General features: G+C 39.7%; 2 protein-coding genes across 4 annotated transcripts in view; one reads left to right on the top strand and one right to left on the bottom strand.

Annotated features, from left to right (window-relative positions):
• The window catches only part of LOC125239066 (zinc finger protein ZPR1), a 37,754-nt gene extending 28,450 nt beyond the window's left edge, over positions 1 to 9,304 (bottom strand). For all 3 annotated transcript variants that reach the window (XM_048146529.1, XM_048146528.1, XM_048146530.1), the window contains exons 1-8: positions 9,138 to 9,304; positions 7,861 to 7,994; positions 6,499 to 6,617; positions 5,154 to 5,330; positions 4,537 to 4,652; positions 2,854 to 3,001; positions 1,362 to 1,432; positions 143 to 232 (exon numbers count right to left, since the gene is read on the bottom strand). In XM_048146529.1, the coding sequence (XP_048002486.1) occupies positions 143 to 232; positions 1,362 to 1,432; positions 2,854 to 3,001; positions 4,537 to 4,652; positions 5,154 to 5,330; positions 6,499 to 6,617; positions 7,861 to 7,994; positions 9,138 to 9,242 (960 nt within the window). In that variant the 5' untranslated portion in view covers positions 9,243 to 9,304. The remainder of the gene's footprint in view (positions 1 to 142; positions 233 to 1,361; positions 1,433 to 2,853; positions 3,002 to 4,536; positions 4,653 to 5,153; positions 5,331 to 6,498; positions 6,618 to 7,860; positions 7,995 to 9,137) is intronic.
• A 430-nt stretch (positions 9,305 to 9,734) lies between these two features.
• LOC125239076 overlaps positions 9,735 to 19,469 on the top strand; it is a 28,938-nt gene continuing 19,203 nt past the window's right edge. Inside the window, exons 1-2 of the mRNA XM_048146554.1 lie at positions 9,735 to 9,892; positions 14,782 to 14,935. Coding sequence (XP_048002511.1) covers positions 14,785 to 14,935 — 151 coding nt within the window. The 5' untranslated portion in view covers positions 9,735 to 9,892; positions 14,782 to 14,784. The remainder of the gene's footprint in view (positions 9,893 to 14,781; positions 14,936 to 19,469) is intronic.

Here is a 19,469-nt window from a genome sequence, read left to right as displayed (position 1 = left end):
GTCACGGTCAATTCAATTACTTTAAATATTTCTTCCTGACTTATTAAGTACAAATTCGATTTAAAAATATCTCCCCCAAGCGCCGATTAGACGGTAGTTGGCCAAATCAATAGTCAGTACATCCCTATTTTTAATTCGTTACCTTCAGAACGTCCCTGGAGAAGTCCTCCTTGCTCGCCACTCGCACCTCGAACCTCACACCTTTGTCTTCTATTCCACCGCCGGATTTCACCTGACAATATACAATTATGGTGAGCATTACATTTTACATGTTCAAACGGTTAGGCACTGGTCCCACCAAAACCGAGTAAGCGATCAGCTTCGGCGGCAGAAACAGGACAAAAGACAGTCGCTCCAGTGTAAATAAAAGAGACGCGATGATAACGCGAGGCTTGTGCCGTTTCGTTCGTTGATCGGAGCGCTCCGATCTCGTTCAATCGCTCTCACGAACTAGTTTGCTCTTTTAGGTCTTTGCTCATTTAGTTCAGACAGACCAGCGACTGTAGGAAAGATCAGAACTAATGGGACCGACTAGTGTCAAAATAATACGAATATTCCACAGATAGTAACAATTCCGGGCCGAAAGGTTGTAAGTAACCGAAGCTTTATATGAAAACCTGACGTTTTGTGTCGCTTTGCTAAATAGCTCGCTCTCAGTCGGTGCAGTCACACACTCTTTCTTGAACCAAACCTTATACTGAACTAAATGAGCAAAGACCGATTCAAAGAGCACGGAAAGATTCAGTTCATTTCGGTCATTGATGGGATTTTATTCCTAACAGTTCATAGTTCGTGAACGACACAAGTCTAAGCGCGAGCGAGTTATAGTTCGTCGCCAAACAATGAACTATAACTAGCTCGCTCTCTCTTTTATGCACACGGGAGTGACTATCTGTTGTTCGTTTCTATTGCCGATAGCTGCCGGCGTATCATGCTTCCAATTTTATCACTTATCCACGTGGATAAGACATCTGTCACTCTCACACTGACATACTTGCCAAAGCGTGACGGTTGCTTTAGGCACTGGTCCCACCGCGAGCTAGTAAGCTATGAGCTATCGGCTATAAAAAACTAACAAAAGGTAAGCACTCCCGTGTAAATAAAAGAGACACGGCGATATTGATAGCTCACCGCCGAGCGAGTAACTATAAACATCGCCGTGTCTCTTTTATTTACACGGGAGTGATTACCTTTTGTTCGTTTTTATAGCCGATAGCTCATAGCTTACTAGCTCTCGGTGGGACCAGTGCCTTATCCACATAGATAAGTGATAAAATTGGAAGCATAATACGCTGGCTGATCGCTTACTCGGTTTTGGTGAGACCAATGCCTTAAAATAGAATACGAAAAATAAACATTACCTCGTTAGTGCGATGTCCACAAGCGTCACAAACGGTTGCCATGATGACCACTTCTTTGAAATGAGGAATTTCTGAAAAAAGGACGAAATTTGAAGTACGACATAAATTAGCAAGGGTAATTAAATAAATAAATAATATCTGGGCGACCGAGCTTCGCTCGGTTCTATTTTAATATATCACGTCTTTAGATAAAAAAAAACTCTTATAAATACAAAAACAAAAAAAAAAAGACAAAAAACAAAAACTTAATTTCTGACCGGGATTCGAAACCCTGACACCTACGATCTATCTGCGTACATTAGACCGACCTCGTGCGACTGAGCTAAGCGGAATCGATGCGCGCGCGGCGAAATTAAGGACCATATTTTACGTTTACAAATGCGAAAGAAAAACTCATGAAAACTCGAAAATTCGCGTTTTCCGGGATCTAAGGCTACGCTAGATCGATTTTTCACCCCCGAAAACCCCCACAAAACAAATTTCAGCGAAATCGTTAGAGCGGTTTCCGAGATCGTCGGTATATATAAATAAATAAATAAATAAATAAATAAATAAATAAATAAATATACAAGAATTGCTCGTTTAATAGTATAAGATTGGGAGACACCTTACACAGATCAACTTAGCCCCAAACTAAGCAAAGCTTGTACTATGGGTGCTAAGCGACGATATACATACTTAAATAGATAAATACATACTTATATACATAGAAAACATCCATGACTCAGGAACAAATATCTGTGCTCATCACACAAATAAATGCCCTTACCGGGATTCGAACCCAGGACCGCGGCTTAGTAGGCAGGGTCACTACCGACTGAGCCAGACCGGTCGTCAACTGAAAATTAAAATCCTAAAGGTTTTTTTTTGTTAAAAAAAAGTTTCCAAGAAGATACTGACACGATTTTATTTTTCCTGTAATATTTAGCATAAAACTAATGTTTCATAAAATTTTCATAATATTTCGTTGCTAAACTTCGGAGATAAGGGGAGGTATTTTTTTTACATTTTCCTTCATAATTTTTTTCTTTGCACTACAATAAAATTATAAAAAATAGTTTTTGATATGTACAATTTGAGCTCTTTTTAACGATGTCCACTTCGCTTAGTGTCTTGAAATTTACAGTTTGCCCCCCTTTCATTTTGACCATTTTCTACAATTAATATTAATTGTAGAATATAAAAATTTAATAAATTTATAAAAATAATACTTTCAGTGTGTAGTGGTTAACAATGTTCATAACTATGCCAAATATCAAATCAAGAGCATAAGTAGTTCTCAAAATATTTAGGAATGTGACAGACAGACGGACAGAGTCGCGCCATATTTTAGGTAGTATTAAAATTTTAAAAAGTGTGGGTCTTGGTGGCTAAAAGGTTGTATCATTCATTACCGGGCACCCTGTATATATATTTGTGAGCTCCTTGACCGTCCCATTATTATGTCTGATAGGGACTGTATGAGGCTTCGGAGTTGACTTGGGGTACTCACTAGTGAGCTTCATGTTAGTAGTAGCCGGGGCGTTGCAGTCTGGACAGTTGGTTGGGAATTGTAACACCTCCTCCGCACTCATTTGCTCGTAAGACGCCTCGGACGGGTCGCAGGGCGTCAGGAGAGATGTATCTGGGTTACCAGATACCTGAAATAGGTAATTTATAGTATCCATAAAAGTAGGATGACAAAGAACTGTCAAATACTTCTTTTGCGACCAAAACTGGGACAATTTCAAGTGAGAGTTTTGAACGATTCACGGTTATTTTCATTAGACTTATATTGACCGGGATATAGACCGTGATTACCTTTTTGATTTTTGTCGAGCTCCCGATATTTCGACGCAGTTGCATGCATCGTGATCACGGGAAATTGAAGAAGGCGGGTGGATGTCAAAGTTGCATAGACAAAAGTCAAAAAGGTAATCACGGTCTGTATCCCGGTCAATATAAGCACAGTATAATAAAGAGTACTATCGTACAGTATGGCCACTCCTGCTCCCCGCTGAAATCGCCGCCCACCCCCTCTCGGTTACCTCACAGTTACCGCCTGTCAAAAACGCTAACAGTCGGCCTGTCATATGTCACTCATACAAGCATGGTACGCGTTCGCCTACACGAGCTTAGACTGTGTGCTAGGAACGAGCCTCTTTCATATATTTGATCGCCAGTGTTCGAGGTGTGATATAAGTCTAATTTCAAGTGTCATCGAGAATATTCAATTCAGAAATTATGTATATGAAAACGTGAATAATTTGCATTTCTAATTATTTAGTCAAATGGAAATCACCCACTGTATCGTCTAATCACAACTTTTTGTACTGAAAAGTGTGATTAATCTGTTAAACTTAAATTAAGTAGGCCGCATTTTTTTATTTATAGTCTGCCACTTTTGCACTCATAGGATGTTCATAATGACAGCTTCTCTTTCGCACACTTCAGCAGTATTTAAGCGTAAGCGAAATGATAGGTCTGTGATTATACCAGATAATCAAGTGAAATTAGTAACAAATGCATACTAATATTATAAATGGCAAAGTGTGTGTGTCTGTTTGTCTGTCCGCCTTTCACGGCAAAACGGAGCGATGAATTGTCTTGATTTTTTAAGTGGAGATAGTTAAAAGGATGGATAGTGACATAGGCTAGTTTTTGTCTGTTTCTAACGCGAGAGAAGCCACGGGCAAAGGCTAGTAAATAAATAAACTTTACATACAAACATAGAATCTCTGACAAACCACTTTCGCTTCACACAATTTCATAACGTTTCTCATACACGCTCGTCGGTTTCGAGTACTTCTGTCCTGGCCTTTTTGCAATAATAAATAAATAAATATTGGGGGACACCTTACACAGATCAGCCTAGTCCCAAACTAAGCAAACCTTGTACTATGGGTGCTAGGCGACGATATGCTTACATAGATAAATACATACTTATATACATAGAAAACATCTATGACTCAGGAAAAAATATCTGTGTTCATCACAGAAATAAATGCCCTTACCAGGATTCGAACCCGGGATCGCAGCTTATCAGGCAGGGTCACTACACGCCAGGCCAGACCGGTCGTAATATTTCCCCGATGTGGTCGAGAAAAGTTCGCCTAGGTCTTCCACTTCCAACTGACCCCTACACTTTTTTTTTCATATGAATAAACTTTATCATAATAAAGGTGCCTGGCAATACCTCCTCTCTGGTGAACACGCCGAGCATGTGGTCCTGGTCCTTGGTGCGTTTGAAGTCGACGCGCTCGCAGCGCGGGTCCTTGCGCGGGGCCGCTGGGTTCTCGATGTAACAGTTGCCTAGGTAACCACAATACAGTTAAAATTTTGAAAAAAAAACGCCCAACATAGTGCATCAATTCTCATCAAACATGGCTGGCTGGAGCATGGAGGGAGAGGATGAGGGTTAGGGAGAGGAAGAGGTTTAGAGAGAGGGAGAGAGGGTTAGAGAGAGGGAGAGAGGGTTAGGGAGGGGAGAAGGAGAGTTTTGTGTATTCATTCTTCTATATAAATAATAACATACTTAATGTTTACAATATTTTAATTGAATGACAAGTGTGACAATTCTGACATGACATACAATACTTTTTTTACCGGCCGTAGAGGTTTCATAGTACGAAATAGGTAACATAACGAAATTGGTATAAGAGAGAGGAAGATGGTTAGAGAGAGAGAGAGGGTTAGGGAGAGGAAGAGGGTTAGAAAGTGGGTCAGGGAGATGGTTAGAGAGAGAGAGGGTTAGGGAGGGGAGAGAAAGGGGTTTAGGGAGAGGGAGATGAAGAGGGTTAGGGAGAGACTCACCACTAGCATCCTCCAGTTCTAGCGTCCACCGCTTGTCCAACTGCCGGGCGCTCTGTAAGCGAGCCATGAAGGCGTCGATCTGGGCCGCGGCTTCGGGGTGCTCCGCCCGACGGGACGCTTGGTCCTGAGTGAGACCCGCTATGGCGCGGGTGATGATGCCTTCTACTGTTGTTACTTCTGGAAGAAAAGGTTTAGATGGTTTAGATGATAAAAAAGAGTGTTAATTTTAGTTCTGAGTGTAAATTTGTTAACACATTCGGTGCCGGCGACACGATGTTTATGATCAAAATAAACCTCCTATGCCAGTGACACAAGGTCTGTGATCAAAACAATCAAGACTCCAATGCCAGTGACACGTATGTCTACCTACTTTGTTGGCACGACAACCCAAAGTGAGTCTTGGCCTCCAACACAAGAGCACGCCACTTTCCGCGGCCCAGAGCGACCTCTCGCCAGCCCTCGTTGACGCCGCGTTCACGGAGATCCGCCTCCACTCTATCCGCCCATCGATATTTAAGCTTATTCCACCGTCCCCATTCTACCATCGGACTCTTAGACGCACGGCCGGTTTCCATCCTTACTTGGTAGATATTCCGCGAATTCGCACGAAGCGCTTTGCTTCTTCTTTTCTTATGCGCACTGCCAAGGAGTGGAAATCCTTGCCGGCGGCTATATTTCCGAGCTCATATAACCCGGCAACCTTCAAATCAAGAGTGGACAGGCATCTTCTGGGCGAGCTCACTCCATCGTAGGCCACGTCTTTGCCTTTGGCTAGTCTGTGGCCAAGAGTAAGCCCATTTATAATAGTAAAAAATACCACATTTAAAGAGTAGAAATGACTTGCCTCTAGGGATGTACCGACTATTGATTTGGCCGACTAGGCCGACTACCGACTAGTCGGCGCTTGGGTGGCCGATTAGTCGGCTAGTCGGCCAAAATATAATTTTCGACTAAATTCACATTTTGAATGTCATTTTTGGTTCTTCATTCGCGGTTTTCATGATTTTTACAGGTTTTAAGGTTCATGCCAATATTTATATACATTTTCCATTTTTAACAACCGGCTTGGCTTAGTGGATAGTGATCCTGCCTATGAAACCTATAATCCTAGGTAGGTACAGATATTTGTTGTCTTGACAAAGAAAGGAATTACCTACGAATAGGTACATAATATAACCATAATTTTCAGCTGATATTTAGTTTTGTACTGTTTTCTATTACTAATGAAGTGCCGACTAATCGGCCTTTTTTGCCGACTAGTCGCCGACTAATCGCCGACTAGGAATGTGGCCGGATAGTCGGCTTTCCCGACTAGTCGGCGACTAGTCGGTACATCCCTACTTGCCTCCTTTCTGACTCTGCGCTGGTATCTCGAAGTCCAGCTCAGGTATCCTGACGCAGGTGTAGTCGCTCTTCACAACCTGTCGGTTTAAGTCCTCAGGCTGTTCCACGCGGAGCTTCCATCTAAATGACAAACAAGCAGGTTTAATAAAAATAAATCAATATTACAAGACAAGCTCAAGAAGGCTTGTCTTGTGAGTTCTGGATACTCAGACAATGATGTATAGATTGTATCTTATACTTTTAAACGAGCAATTCTTGTATATTTATTTATTTATTTATATATACCGACGATCTCGGAAACCGCTCTAACGATTTCGCCGAAATTTGTTATGTGGGGGTTTTCGGGGGTGAAAAATCGATCTAGCGTAGCCTTAGATCACGGAAAACGCGAATTTTCGAGTTTTCATGAGTTTTTTTTTCGCGGTAGTAAACGTAAAATATGGTCGTTAATTTCGCCGCGCGCGCATCGATTCCGCTTAGCTCAGTCGTACGAGGTCGGTCTAATGTACGCAGATAGATCGTAGGTGTCAGGGTTTGGAATCCCGGCCAGAAATTAAATTTTTGTTTTTTGTCTTTTTTTTTTGTTTTTGTATTTATAAGTTTTTTTTATCTAAAGACGTGATATATTAAAATAGAACCGAGCGAAGCTCGGTCGCCCAGATATTAGTATACATAATAGAGGTATAATACACAAATACATACATAGAAAACATCCACACTCAAGAACTGAAAAGAAGTGGCCCGCCGAGTTTCTTGCCGGTCCCATAGTGGATACCCCCCTCCAACTGAGGGGGGACTGAAATCTTCTCGAGGCTGAGGCGTAGGGTTAGAGCCGGCGTAGTTTTATTTGACGTTCATAAGCGCATTGTAATATGCCTACTTGGAAAATAAATATTTCATTTCATTTCAATTCGAACAAATATGACACAAATAAATGACCTTACCGGGATTACAACCCAGATAAGCCATCCATACTTACTAATATTTAAAGGGGAATGTGTGTGTGTCTGTTTGTTTGTCCGTCTTTCACGGCAAAACGGAGCGACGAATTGACGCGATTTTTAATGTGGAGATAGTTGAAGGGATGGACAGTGACAAAGGCTACTTTTTGTCTCTTTTTGAACCCCCCACTCCTCGAAAATGGGGTTTTGTATGGAGAATTCCGCTAGAATTTCGTTTTATTCCATCCCATTTTTGCCAAGAGTGGCACTGAAACTTGAGTGGTTCATGTGCTCTGCCTACCCCTTTATGGGATACAGGCGTGATTGTATGTATGATTGTATGTATGTAATTCCGCTAGATTCGAATATAACTCGAGCGAAGCCGCGGGAAAAGCTAGTATTTTTATAATAAGACAGTTTACCTGACTCCAAGCTCAGCGAAGGCTCCTCCCGGCTGGATCTCATTGTTCTGGTAGCCACACTCTTCGCAGGAGAAGGACATGATCACCACATTCTTGTAGTACGGGATCCGGGTCATCAGCAAGCGTGTTACACCCTGTGGCATACAGATATGAGTTATAATTGTTGGTAGAAATATTATAGGGCATTCATACACAGACCGACTGAAGAATATGTCCCACAGTAAGTTCAACAAAGCTTTTGTTGACTGAGTATCATTATATTCATTATCCATACTAATAATAAAATAAAAATAAAAAATATATAATATTTAATATTATAAATGGGTGAGTATACCTGTTTGTATGTCTATCTTTCATGGCCATTTCAGGGCAAAACGAAGCAGTGAATTAACGTGATTTTTTAAGTGGAGATAATTGAAGGGATGAAGAGTGACATAAGCTACTTTTTGTCTCTTTCTAACCCCCCACTTTCCTAAAATGGGGGGTGGAAGTTTGTATGGAACATTCAGCAATTTTTGAGCGTAAAGCTAGTATGTAACAAATTAAACAAAATACAAATATTTAATTAGGGAGAATACATCCATGACTCAAGAATAAATATTCCTCAGCACACTTGCCACTGTTTTTCTGCCGGGTCACTACGCACTAGACTATACAGATAGTTTAAAGAGCTATTTTGAGCAGAAATCGAAAATAAGCAAATATTTTCTTTTTTGCTTATGCTATTATCACAGTATAATAAAGAGTACTATCGTACAGTATGGCCACTCCTTCTCCCTGCTGAAAGTGCCGCCCACCCCCTCTCGGTTACCTCACAGTTACCGCCTGTCAAAAACGCGATCAGTCGACCTGTCATATCCCACTCATACAAGCGTAGTACGCGTTCACCTACACGAGCTTAGACTGTGTGCTAGGAACGCGCCTCTTTCATATATTTGATCGCCAGTGTCCGAGGTGTGCTATTATGGTAGAAACTACACATGTTTATTTATCCTGTTTGTGCTAAATGTTTACCAGAAACCAAACCTAAAGTGTTCTATTTTAAAATATGCCATCAGCAAAGGTAAACAGTTAGAACTTCAAATCGTTTTGACCGGGTAAAGGTTATAAAATGAATGATAAAGTTTGTAAATAATTATATTCATCTATAATTTCATTAAATCTTTGTAAAATTACTCGGGATATAAGAATATTCTACATTAACAATATAAATAGTAAACACGAACTTAAATTAGAGCAGATTACTAGCACATTCGAGAACGTTCTCGTTTACTCACATTAGCGTGGCAGTTCATGCAAAGTGACTCCACCTCCGTGACTTCCGGGTCCGGGTCATCAGCGCTGAGGTCCCGGAATACTGGGTTTTGTTCTACGGAGCACATTTTTCGGGAAAATAACGAAAAACTTCGGAAAAACAAAGCACGTTGCGAACCTCTTACTCAATGACGTGTGACGTTTTGACTTTGACGTTTAGCTGTCAAACCAGATGAATAGTTGGATTCTTGTTTTTTAGCCAGGGACAAATCAATCAAATTTAATTATCCTTTTGATTAAAGCAACTAACCGCAGCTTTTGCTAATTAATAACTGTATTTAAAAACAAAATTTCAATTTAAATTGTTCAAGGTTAACATGACGAATTATTGAGCGCCTCCATAGGATGATGTCATTGAAAGAAATAAACATTCGTGACCTTGGAACTCGAGGCAATATGACGTCACTTCATTATTTTTGTCGATTTGTCCAACGATTCGTGGAACCCGACCAAATTAAATGTCAGGTAGGAGTTCGTTCATACAACTTGAAGTGAGTAGATTTCTATTTAGAAGGATAATAATAGATTTATGTTTTCGGCGGCGGCGTGTTTGAATTCTTGTGAATCAAGAAGAGGCACGCCGCCGGCTTAACGTGTTTCGTGCCTTCTCATAGCATTTATTTAAATTATTATAATTAGATATTCGTAGAACTCTAGTTAGTGTTCCTATTGTAGAATACGTGGATTAAGGAATCGGATTGCTCAAATAATATAAACAGTGAGTTACATTTATTTATTTCTAAATATAATAATTATCTAATTTCGCCAATTAAACTACCGGCGCGCGGCGATATAAACTTATGGTTGGCCTTTGCCTTATAGTTAGTTATATTAGTATACCTAATTAATAGTTGCTGACATATTTTTCCGTGATTTGTCCGCCGTTATTACCATATTACAGGTGGTGGTGATTGTAATTGCGTTTTCACATTATCCGATCCGATATCGGATGTAGGACCAATATGCCATACATTACAGGCGCCATCTTGGATTTTTTCCATTGAAATACTTCCGACATCCGATATCGGATCGGATAATGTGAAAATAAACTAACTGTACAATGAGCTGCAAAAGCGCATGGCGAATTCATTCATATTCTCCATACAATTTCGCATCTCACTGTACCTAGGTACCTACACTTAACTGACATTGTCTGCTTTTTCACTTGATTATTTCAATTTTTATCTGTAACTTTGTTTTGTACTCGCAGTAGGTAACCTACCTATTCTTTTCAAGGCCGAAGCGTTTGCAATGAATATGTAAATACAAAAAGTAAATATGTAAATATCTGTAGGTAATGCTATATTGTCTGTTGGCTAGACGCTGAAAACGGAAGAGACATATAATATTGTGGGTGTAACATACTTAGATAGCTTTTATATCTATCTCCCGCAGTGCGGGCTTCCTAGGTAGCAACAGTACATAGCTACATAAATAAACATCACAAAATTAAAATAAAAAAAAACCCCCGACCACGACATAGTAGACCGATTTTCATGAAACATGGCTAAGAACACTCCCGACTAAGTCAGCTTCCAGACAAAAAAAAACTAAATCTAAATCGGTTCATCCGCTCGGGAGCTACGATGCCACAGACAGACACACACACAGACAGACAGACAAACAGACAGACACGTCAAATTTATAACACCCCGTCGTTTTAGCGTCGGGGGTTAAGAACTGCCCTAAAAAAATACCTTCCCTTCAATCATAAAATAATGCTGTAATGGTGTGTAAATTTTTTGAATCAATCAATAAAAAAAACTTTAATTTACCTACATAAATATAAGGTAAACACGACAACCAAATTGCTGATTACATTTTTTTTAATGCTGGAGTAGAACTATACAGGACAAATGCCTTCTTTTCACGTGTCCTGGGGGCCGATTTTTGAATCTCACGGCGTTCGAATTCAGAAAATTGTCACTGAAAATAGTAGGCAATTTCGGTGACAATTTTCTGAATTCGAACGCCGTGAGATTCAAAAATCGGCCCCCTGCCCTTGGCCATCCGTTCCTATCAAATGCACCAAGGTCATCCCACCAATGCGATCGAGGTCAGGCCTGACCTCGGGCAAAATTGTGTGGGGCCCAAATGGTGGTCGTTTTCATTTTAGCCCACGAGTCATACATGTACCGCCGGTAAAGGCGAGGAAATTGATTCTTTAGCAGTTAAGTCCGTTTTCACATTATCCGATCCGATATTGGATGTCGGAAATATTTCAATGAAAAAAATCCAAGATGGCGGATGTAATGTACATATGGGATATCGGTCCGACATCCGATATCGGATCGAAAAATGTGAAAACGTACTAACGGTTCACTTTACGTTTGACAGCTTTTAGCATAAGTATGTGTCAACCAAATGTACTTGAACCGCAAATTGCTACAGAATCAAATTCCTCGACCGTACTTAGTTTTTAGCACTTTAACTTGTTACAAATACTTACATATACAGCAACTATATGTATGAGCAACGATTTCGTTTTCTATAATGTATTTTAGTAACTTAGTCATCAAGGTCACAGGTCAAGTCTCATGTCATCGATATGCTTAGAATTTTAAGTTCTTCTAGGAAAGAGAAACAAGGTCTTTGCTACTTTGTTTTTTAAATTGAAACCTCGTACTTACGACTCGACTGTATGTATGCAATTGGCATTGTATTTCCATAGGTCCGGTCGAAGTAGGTAGTACTTTACAGATGGCGTCAGCGTAGGGTTTTCTTTTCAATCCAACGAAAACTGTTAAGATACTTTTATTTATTTTTTGGACATTTGTGGCCTGGATGCTAGCTTCTTTTAAGCCAAGTCCCACCAGAAACAGGAGAAACTTTTATTGACGCCAAAAAACTATTGACAGACGTCAACCCCGTGATACATATATGTATATAATTATATATGTTTGTCGCTGACTGTACCTATTGCATTTATTCGCAATATTTTAGGATTTCAGTAACAATTTTGTCTCCATGTTTACGTATGATCTTAGCAACACTGAATTAGGTTCCGACAAAGACCAGTTACCAAAAAAGACTATAACAAGGTGAGTCCGGAAATCAATAAGATTGTTATGTTTAGAGATTCAGACATCTTCGTAATTTAAATTTAACGTACTAACTCTCACTGTTATCGAGTTATTCAATAATAGTTATTTGTTATACAAGGGGGCAAAGTTGTATTTTAACGCCGAGTGTGGAATTGAAAAACGAGTAAGTGAAAGGACTCTATAGTTGAACCACGAGCGAAGCGAGTGGTTCGAGAATAGAATCCTGAACTTGCGAGTTTTTTAACACACGAGAAGTAAAATACATTTGCACCCGAGTGTAACACAAAACTTTTCCCCTCACTATAGCGAGGAAACTACAACGCAAAAAATGCGTTTATCACTGCTTCCAGTAGTTCCACAGGTGGTAAATCATCTTTTTTACTAGATTCACCTACTTTTATCAATTTTAAAGCAGTTAATTTGACTTTATTCAAGGTCAAATTACTTTACCCACTAGTGGATAAAATGCGTTTTTACCCGCTGGTATTAAAGGACAAAACACGTGTTTCCGAGCTAGTGAGGGGAAAAATAAATTTAATGGCTCGATAAGTGTAGTACGATATTTAATATAACTTAATCGAATAATTTATTATGACATGTCAATTACTTGAATATTATTCTTAAGGGTATCTCACACAGATTAATTAATTTATTATGTATGAAAACGAAAAATATTTTTTTTTTATTAAATAAAACTGATATAGGTACCAGGTACCGGATGGTTCCTGATAATGGACCTGTTGATTTTAAAGGAAAACAAAAAAACACGATGCATATAATCAAAATATGGACCGTAAACACTGTATTTAATCAATCAACCCGAACCCTCCTTGGAACTTGTACACTCCTTTTTGCTGTGTACTTAACACAGCAAAAGGGAATGTACAAGTTTCTAATGGGGTGGCAACGCGCATGTGACACTGTTTGCGTTGCATGCGTTCATAGGTGACGGTGACCGCTTTCCATCAGGCGGACCGTATGCCTGTTTGCCACCGACGTAGTATAAAAAAAAATCAGTAGTCTGTATAATGTACCGCTCTCTGACCGGTTACATCACGTCCGAGGCACTTGTATCGCGGCCGATTAGGTATTTACATACCTACTCGATATATTTCTATAGTATGATGTAAGCGTTCCGCTTTGGTAGAATAATATTTAATCGCTTAAAGGGTCATCTATTAAGTTTATACTTACAGGTTTTTTATCGTTTTATAAATAAAGAATGTTGTAGATGTAGTGTAGATGTAGTGTAGGGACGCCAGGCCCCGTAGCCGAATGGCATTTCTCCGACGCCAAACGAAAGCGATACGCCGCTGGCTCTGTCGCGCCAATACGCAAGCGCGATAGAGATAGATATCTACTAGCGCTTCGTTTCGTGAGCGATTGTGCCATTCGGCTAGCCAGTAGCCACCCTGGCCGGATACAGGCGGGCTGTCGATCGCTGGTGCGTTCATTCAGCCCAGTTCCCTGGAGTTGGAGCTGCAGGTTACTGTCCCGGCTGCCCTCCCACACTTCTCTCCTCAAATCCTCAATAAAGAATGTTAGTGGATGTACATATAATGGTTAACAAAAATATCATCCTTTGTACTTGTATCTAGTACAATTAATTTCTCTATGAAACTAGTGTGTTAACTCTTACGGCTGTCGATTTATTAGAAAAATAAAGTCGTTAAATAAAAAAAATAAGTCGATTTTTTAAAAAAGCATGTAATATCTTTGTCTTTTTTGTGTGTAATATGTTGTTTTCTATAATTTTGTTCATGTTACCTGTCGTGTTTGTTTTTCACCGAATGGTTTAACCGGAAGATCAGCGCTGGAAGTCGCCAGCAATATGCTGAGGTTAAACCATTTCGTGGCACCTTCTCGTTTTTATGTGTTCCTATTTGTAATATTTTTCTCTTTTGTGTGTTTACGAATAAAATTTATTCTATTCTATTCTAAATAAAAATAATTACTGAACACGTGTATGACAGCCTTTACCAAAGAGCATTGAATCACTACGTCTTTACCACTTCCCAATGTTATTTGTTGTGACATATATGTGCCGTCAATCACCCGACACTAACTTGAAATTAATTCTCACATTAATTAATTCATTTATTAGGCATGAAAACGATGAATTTTTTTTTTGCGAATTTAACTAAAAGTGATATACAGGATGGTTCCAGATAACGAACCTAACGACATGTCGAATTTAACGGAAAACAAAAAAAACACGGCGTATACTGTTCTTTACGTTTTGCATAAATACATTAAGGTTTGATATTTTTAAGCTTCTGTGCCAAGATAATGTTTATGTACACAGAAAAAGAGACCACATTATAACATTTTAGTTTTAGAAATTGCATCTCCTTTTTATTTAAAAGTCAAATACCTAAGTTTCAGTTTAGTTTAGTCACTTTAGAAAACTAACTTCTTGACTTCCTATAAATTACCGGTCTTCAATTTTTACGTGTCTCTCTCTAATACACAATTTTTTTAGCCCCTACCATTACAAGAGAAGTTTAATAAATTTTAAATTCTGTTATTCCAATCAATATTGAATATTTGTTAACGTTTTCAGATCATGGGTAAAGACGAGAAAGAAGACTCCGGCTTCGGTTTCAAGGACAAGGCGAAGGCAGAAGAGACCCTGAAGCTTCTAGAACAGCATGACCCCAACTACCGGCGGCTCACTGTACGGGGGCTCTTGGGTCGCGCGAAGAGGGTACTTTCCAGTAAGTTTATTTAGTCTAAGGGACCATCCACACACAGGCGACGCATGTCTTGAGGCGCGGAACGGACGTCAGCGCCGCGCCGCCTGAATGTAATTTAAAAAACGTCTCCTCAGTCAGTTCAGTACATTTTGTATACTTAGGAAGGACGCGAAAGGGACGTCGCCTGGGGACGCGCCCGATTCTGGCAGCCTGGTGCAAAATTTGCAAACCCCATGTCCGAGGTCACATGATTGCCTTTCATATTGACTACCCAGGTTGCAGAACAACAAACGGAGTGGCGCAAATTTATGCATTGTGGAGGGTCGCAAAATTTGCGATGAGTTCATGAGTTGTAGGTAGTTTGCTGCACTCGCTGATAGGGAACAGAAGCGAGAGGCCAAGGTTTCGGCACCGATTTCCGCAAACTTTTCTTGTCAGTCCTGCGGTAGACTATGTCGGTCTCGCATCAGTCTAACAAGTTATCAAAAAAGGTGCTTCTCATATATTACATCATAAATCGTTTGCAATAGACGAAGGCCAATGATGATGATGTCCTAGGTAGTTGCAAAAAATCGTAAATCAAATTATTGTGATGCTGATGTGCGGTCTAACGAACGTGTGTGTGAATGATCGTGTTCACTCTGTTAATGAAGTTATTGGTCCCAATATATCAGTCCCCCGGATATTTATACGCTTTACGAAAAAGCCCCCTATATACAGGATGATTCATGAGTCGTGAGCAGGAGTGAACAGGGTACTGGGGATGGGGAGGGTCACACTGAGCAACTTTCATAATGGGGCAACACTAAATTGTGATTTTTTTTTCTTAACTATGACTTAATTGATAGTTAATCATCAATTAAGTCATAATTAGAACGTAATTGATAATTAGCTATCAATTAAGTACTTATCAATTAAGTCATAGTTAAGAAAAATAATCACAATTCAGTGTTGCCCCATTATGAAAGTTGCTCAGCGTGACCCTCCCCAGTACCCTGTTCACTCCTGCTCACGACTCATGAATCATGCTGTATATATAAGAAATCTAATATGAAGGTCTAATTAACCTTGAATTCAACCTATTTCATATCTGACCTGCTAGATTGTTTACTTTGTCTACCAATTTTATGACATGTGCCATCAATGTGCCATGTATTAAACTGTCAATAAATTTCAAAATATTGTGATGTTATAATAATATTATCCACAATCTCATATTAATATAACAATCACAATGACTCAAAATCCAGCAGTTTCGAGCAAAGAACCATTACTATCTAGCAAGAATACATTAGTTTTTATACTAGTCCTGTTTGGTTTAATCTTCTACCAAATTTACCGTCACCTGAAAGAAGTGTCGTTGATCTTGAAAGTAATATTAACCCGGTTGTTTACGAAAACCCCGGTGATTGTGGATGAGTTATCGATTGATCTGGATAACGATGGGGACCATGAAGTTCCTCAGCCTCAAGTAAGTAGGTAAGTAAGTAAACACTTTATTGTACAGGAAAATAATACAGCACATAATATTTAAAATAAAAAGTTTCAGTACAAAGGCGAAGTACCTACCTACGGTGCCTACCTACGGTGGTCAAGTACCTACGGTGACCTTATGATTTTGGGACCGGAGTCTGCACAGTTCGATAACTAAACGTATAAAGTATGTTGAGTGTTTTATAGGGCTTCCGATACCGGGATCACGGTATCTCGGGATCCCGGGATCCCGCCTTTGGGGCAAATTTCAATACCAGTATTTAATTTTGTAATACCGGGATCGGGAAATTTCTGCATCATGATGGTCGCTATACGCGTAAATCCGATATCCGATGGATATCCCCAATACCGGAATTAATTCGGGCATTGGATAAGGTCCGGTATTTGGAAGCCCTAGTGTTTTACCGATTTTCACATATTATAAAACTAGTTTTTTTTAATATATCGATAAAATTTGCTATAAGGGATTTTTCGAAGAAAGCTCCATCTCCCAGGTAATATAATGTGACCCCGATTTCATCATAATCCGTTCAAGCACAGGTAACATATAATAATAATTATAAATAATCATTCACCACTCAGTGTACCAATACCAAATCGTTGCATTACGTTTCGTTTTTGAAACAAAATGCCCTGCGCTAAATAGATTAGGTAGCTAGTAGCTCAACAATTCCCGAAAAGTTAGTACAGCAGCAGTTAGTACAGGGAAGTTCGGGATCTGGCAAAATGCCCTTTTCTGAAACAACATGACCCAAATATAATATTTCTTTTCGTAAAAATTGACACTTGGCAGGGTTAAGCTTTAAATTTACTTTCCTCAATCTACTGAAAACGTCTAATAAATTTTGATTGTGTATGGCTAAACTTCTTCCGAAAACAACTAAATCATCCTGATATACCAAACACTGCTCATAATTGAGGCCTGACATGGCCACAGTCATCATGCGTGAAAAAGCGTTAGGTGAAGTTTTACAGCCTTGGGGAAGTCTGGTCATTTGATATTGATTTTTACTTGTTTGAAATGCTGTGAGTGGTCGGCTTGATTTATCTAAATTTATTTGATAAAATCCTTGATATAAGTCTAGATGCGAAAAATATATAGAACCTGATAAGGAGTCTAAAACCTCAGTTATATTTGGAAGTGGGAATTTATCATCTTTAATTTGATTATTTAACTTTCTATAGTCGATGACCACGCGCCATTTCTTTTGTTTTGAAGCATCTAACTTTTTAGGAACCAATAATAACGGACTCGACCACGCACTTCTTGCCTCTTCAATTATTCCATCATCTAGCATTCCTTTAATTTGCCTATCAATTTCAGCCTTTTGCGAGTGTGGCAATCTGTAAGGTTTGACATAAACTGGTGAACTACCCGGTTTTAATTCTATCGTCTGGTTGTAAAGCATTATAGTGGTCAATTTATCACCCGGTAGGAAAAAGACATCCGGATATTTTGCGCATATATTCTCAATTGATTTCTGTTCCTCTTCGTTTAATTTACTCAAATCTAATGCAGAAAACAACGATTTTACCCTTTCGGCGTTCATAGTTGGCTTGCTAAATTCACAAATAAAGAAATCACTCAATCTACTCTTATTAATTGTGAAACGGCTTAAATTTACGTCACTATCCCTTGTGTTTAATATTTTAATGGGTATTTTACCTTGAATCGGTTTGACTATAGCACTCGCAACGTATATTCCGTCGCATAATTCCTGACTATTTACTACAAAATCCTCCGTAATACTAGTATCCATGTAATGTATGATTTCACTACGCGCGGGTATAGTAAGGTAACTATTTACCATTTCTGATGAGCTTCTAAAATCTATGTTAACTACTTGTCCGTGTCGTGATAATAGTCGTAACGTGTTTGTTTCAAAATTAATATTTGCTTTATGCTTTCCAAAGAAATCCTGCCCTAAAATACCATCCGCGTTACATGATAAATTTTTAAAAACAAAAAATGAATGTTCGAATTCGCAACCGTTGTAATTTAATTTTAATATAACATATCCGTTAGATGTGACTTGTCCGCCTATGCCTGTGACATATATTTTCTTATCATGGAACGGAATGTCCCAATTTTGTATAATTTCATACTTTATCGCGCACAAAGATGCTCCCGTATCCAATAACCAGTTATAAGCGGTTTTTCCTATATTTAAGGTTGCTCTATTTAAATCATTGCACGTGTAAATGACATCAGTCTCGAAAAAAATGATTCAGCGATTCCGTATTTGGTGCACTCGGGTGATGACCGGTCGAGCCATTCTCGCTGTGCGATATCACGTGCAGGCTGCCACGAGCGTTGACCCCTCGGGCACGGGACCCGAAATACGAACCCCCTCGTGCCGGCCTGCCTCGTGATTTGTTTCCACGGCCACCTCCTCGCGAGTTTCCTTGCGCGGTTTGGGATTGAGCATATCGACCATAAGAAAACTGTCGCGGACCCCTTTGATTACGATAACGATGACCTCTGTGCGAGTTGTGAGCGAATCCTCTGTGGTACCTGTTAAAAGAGTTACGTGAGCGGTACATACCCATGATCTCCGGCTGGCTGGACGTTGTCGGTCTCGATACTTCTTCGTCCTGCGCTGCCTGTATCGCGTCCTTCAGCCCTAGTAGCATTTTGAGTTGGCTGCTTGTTGGGCCTTTGTCCACCTTTAGGTTGGCCAACCGTCCGGCGTGTCACCCCTAGGAATAGAAGGACCAACGATAGAATCAACAAGGGGCCAACTACGTCGGGCCAACTGCGTATTTATAGAAGAGGCCCTACCGTTGGCTAAACGTTATTTATTCAACTCTTAAACAAGTTGGGCCCACGTTGAAGATCCTACGTAGGGCCCTCACTCGATTTTCCACGTAGGGCCTTTGAAACATTTCCGACGAAGGCCCTACCTAATAGTTACAGCTGTTGGCCCTCAGTTTCTTGTCCATACATAGGGCCTTTCAGGTAGTATCTTCGGAGGCCCTACGGAATGGTAATAGCTGAAGGGCCATCCGTTGATTATCAACGTAGGGCCTTATAAACATCTCTGTCGGAGGGCCTACGTTA

The sequence above is a fragment of the Leguminivora glycinivorella genome, chromosome 25, assembly GCF_023078275.1.
Source record: "Leguminivora glycinivorella isolate SPB_JAAS2020 chromosome 25, LegGlyc_1.1, whole genome shotgun sequence".
NCBI lineage: Eukaryota > Metazoa > Arthropoda > Insecta > Lepidoptera > Tortricidae > Leguminivora > Leguminivora glycinivorella.
Note: the sequence above shows the minus strand (reverse complement) of the source record. Positions and strands in the feature narration are given on the sequence as shown.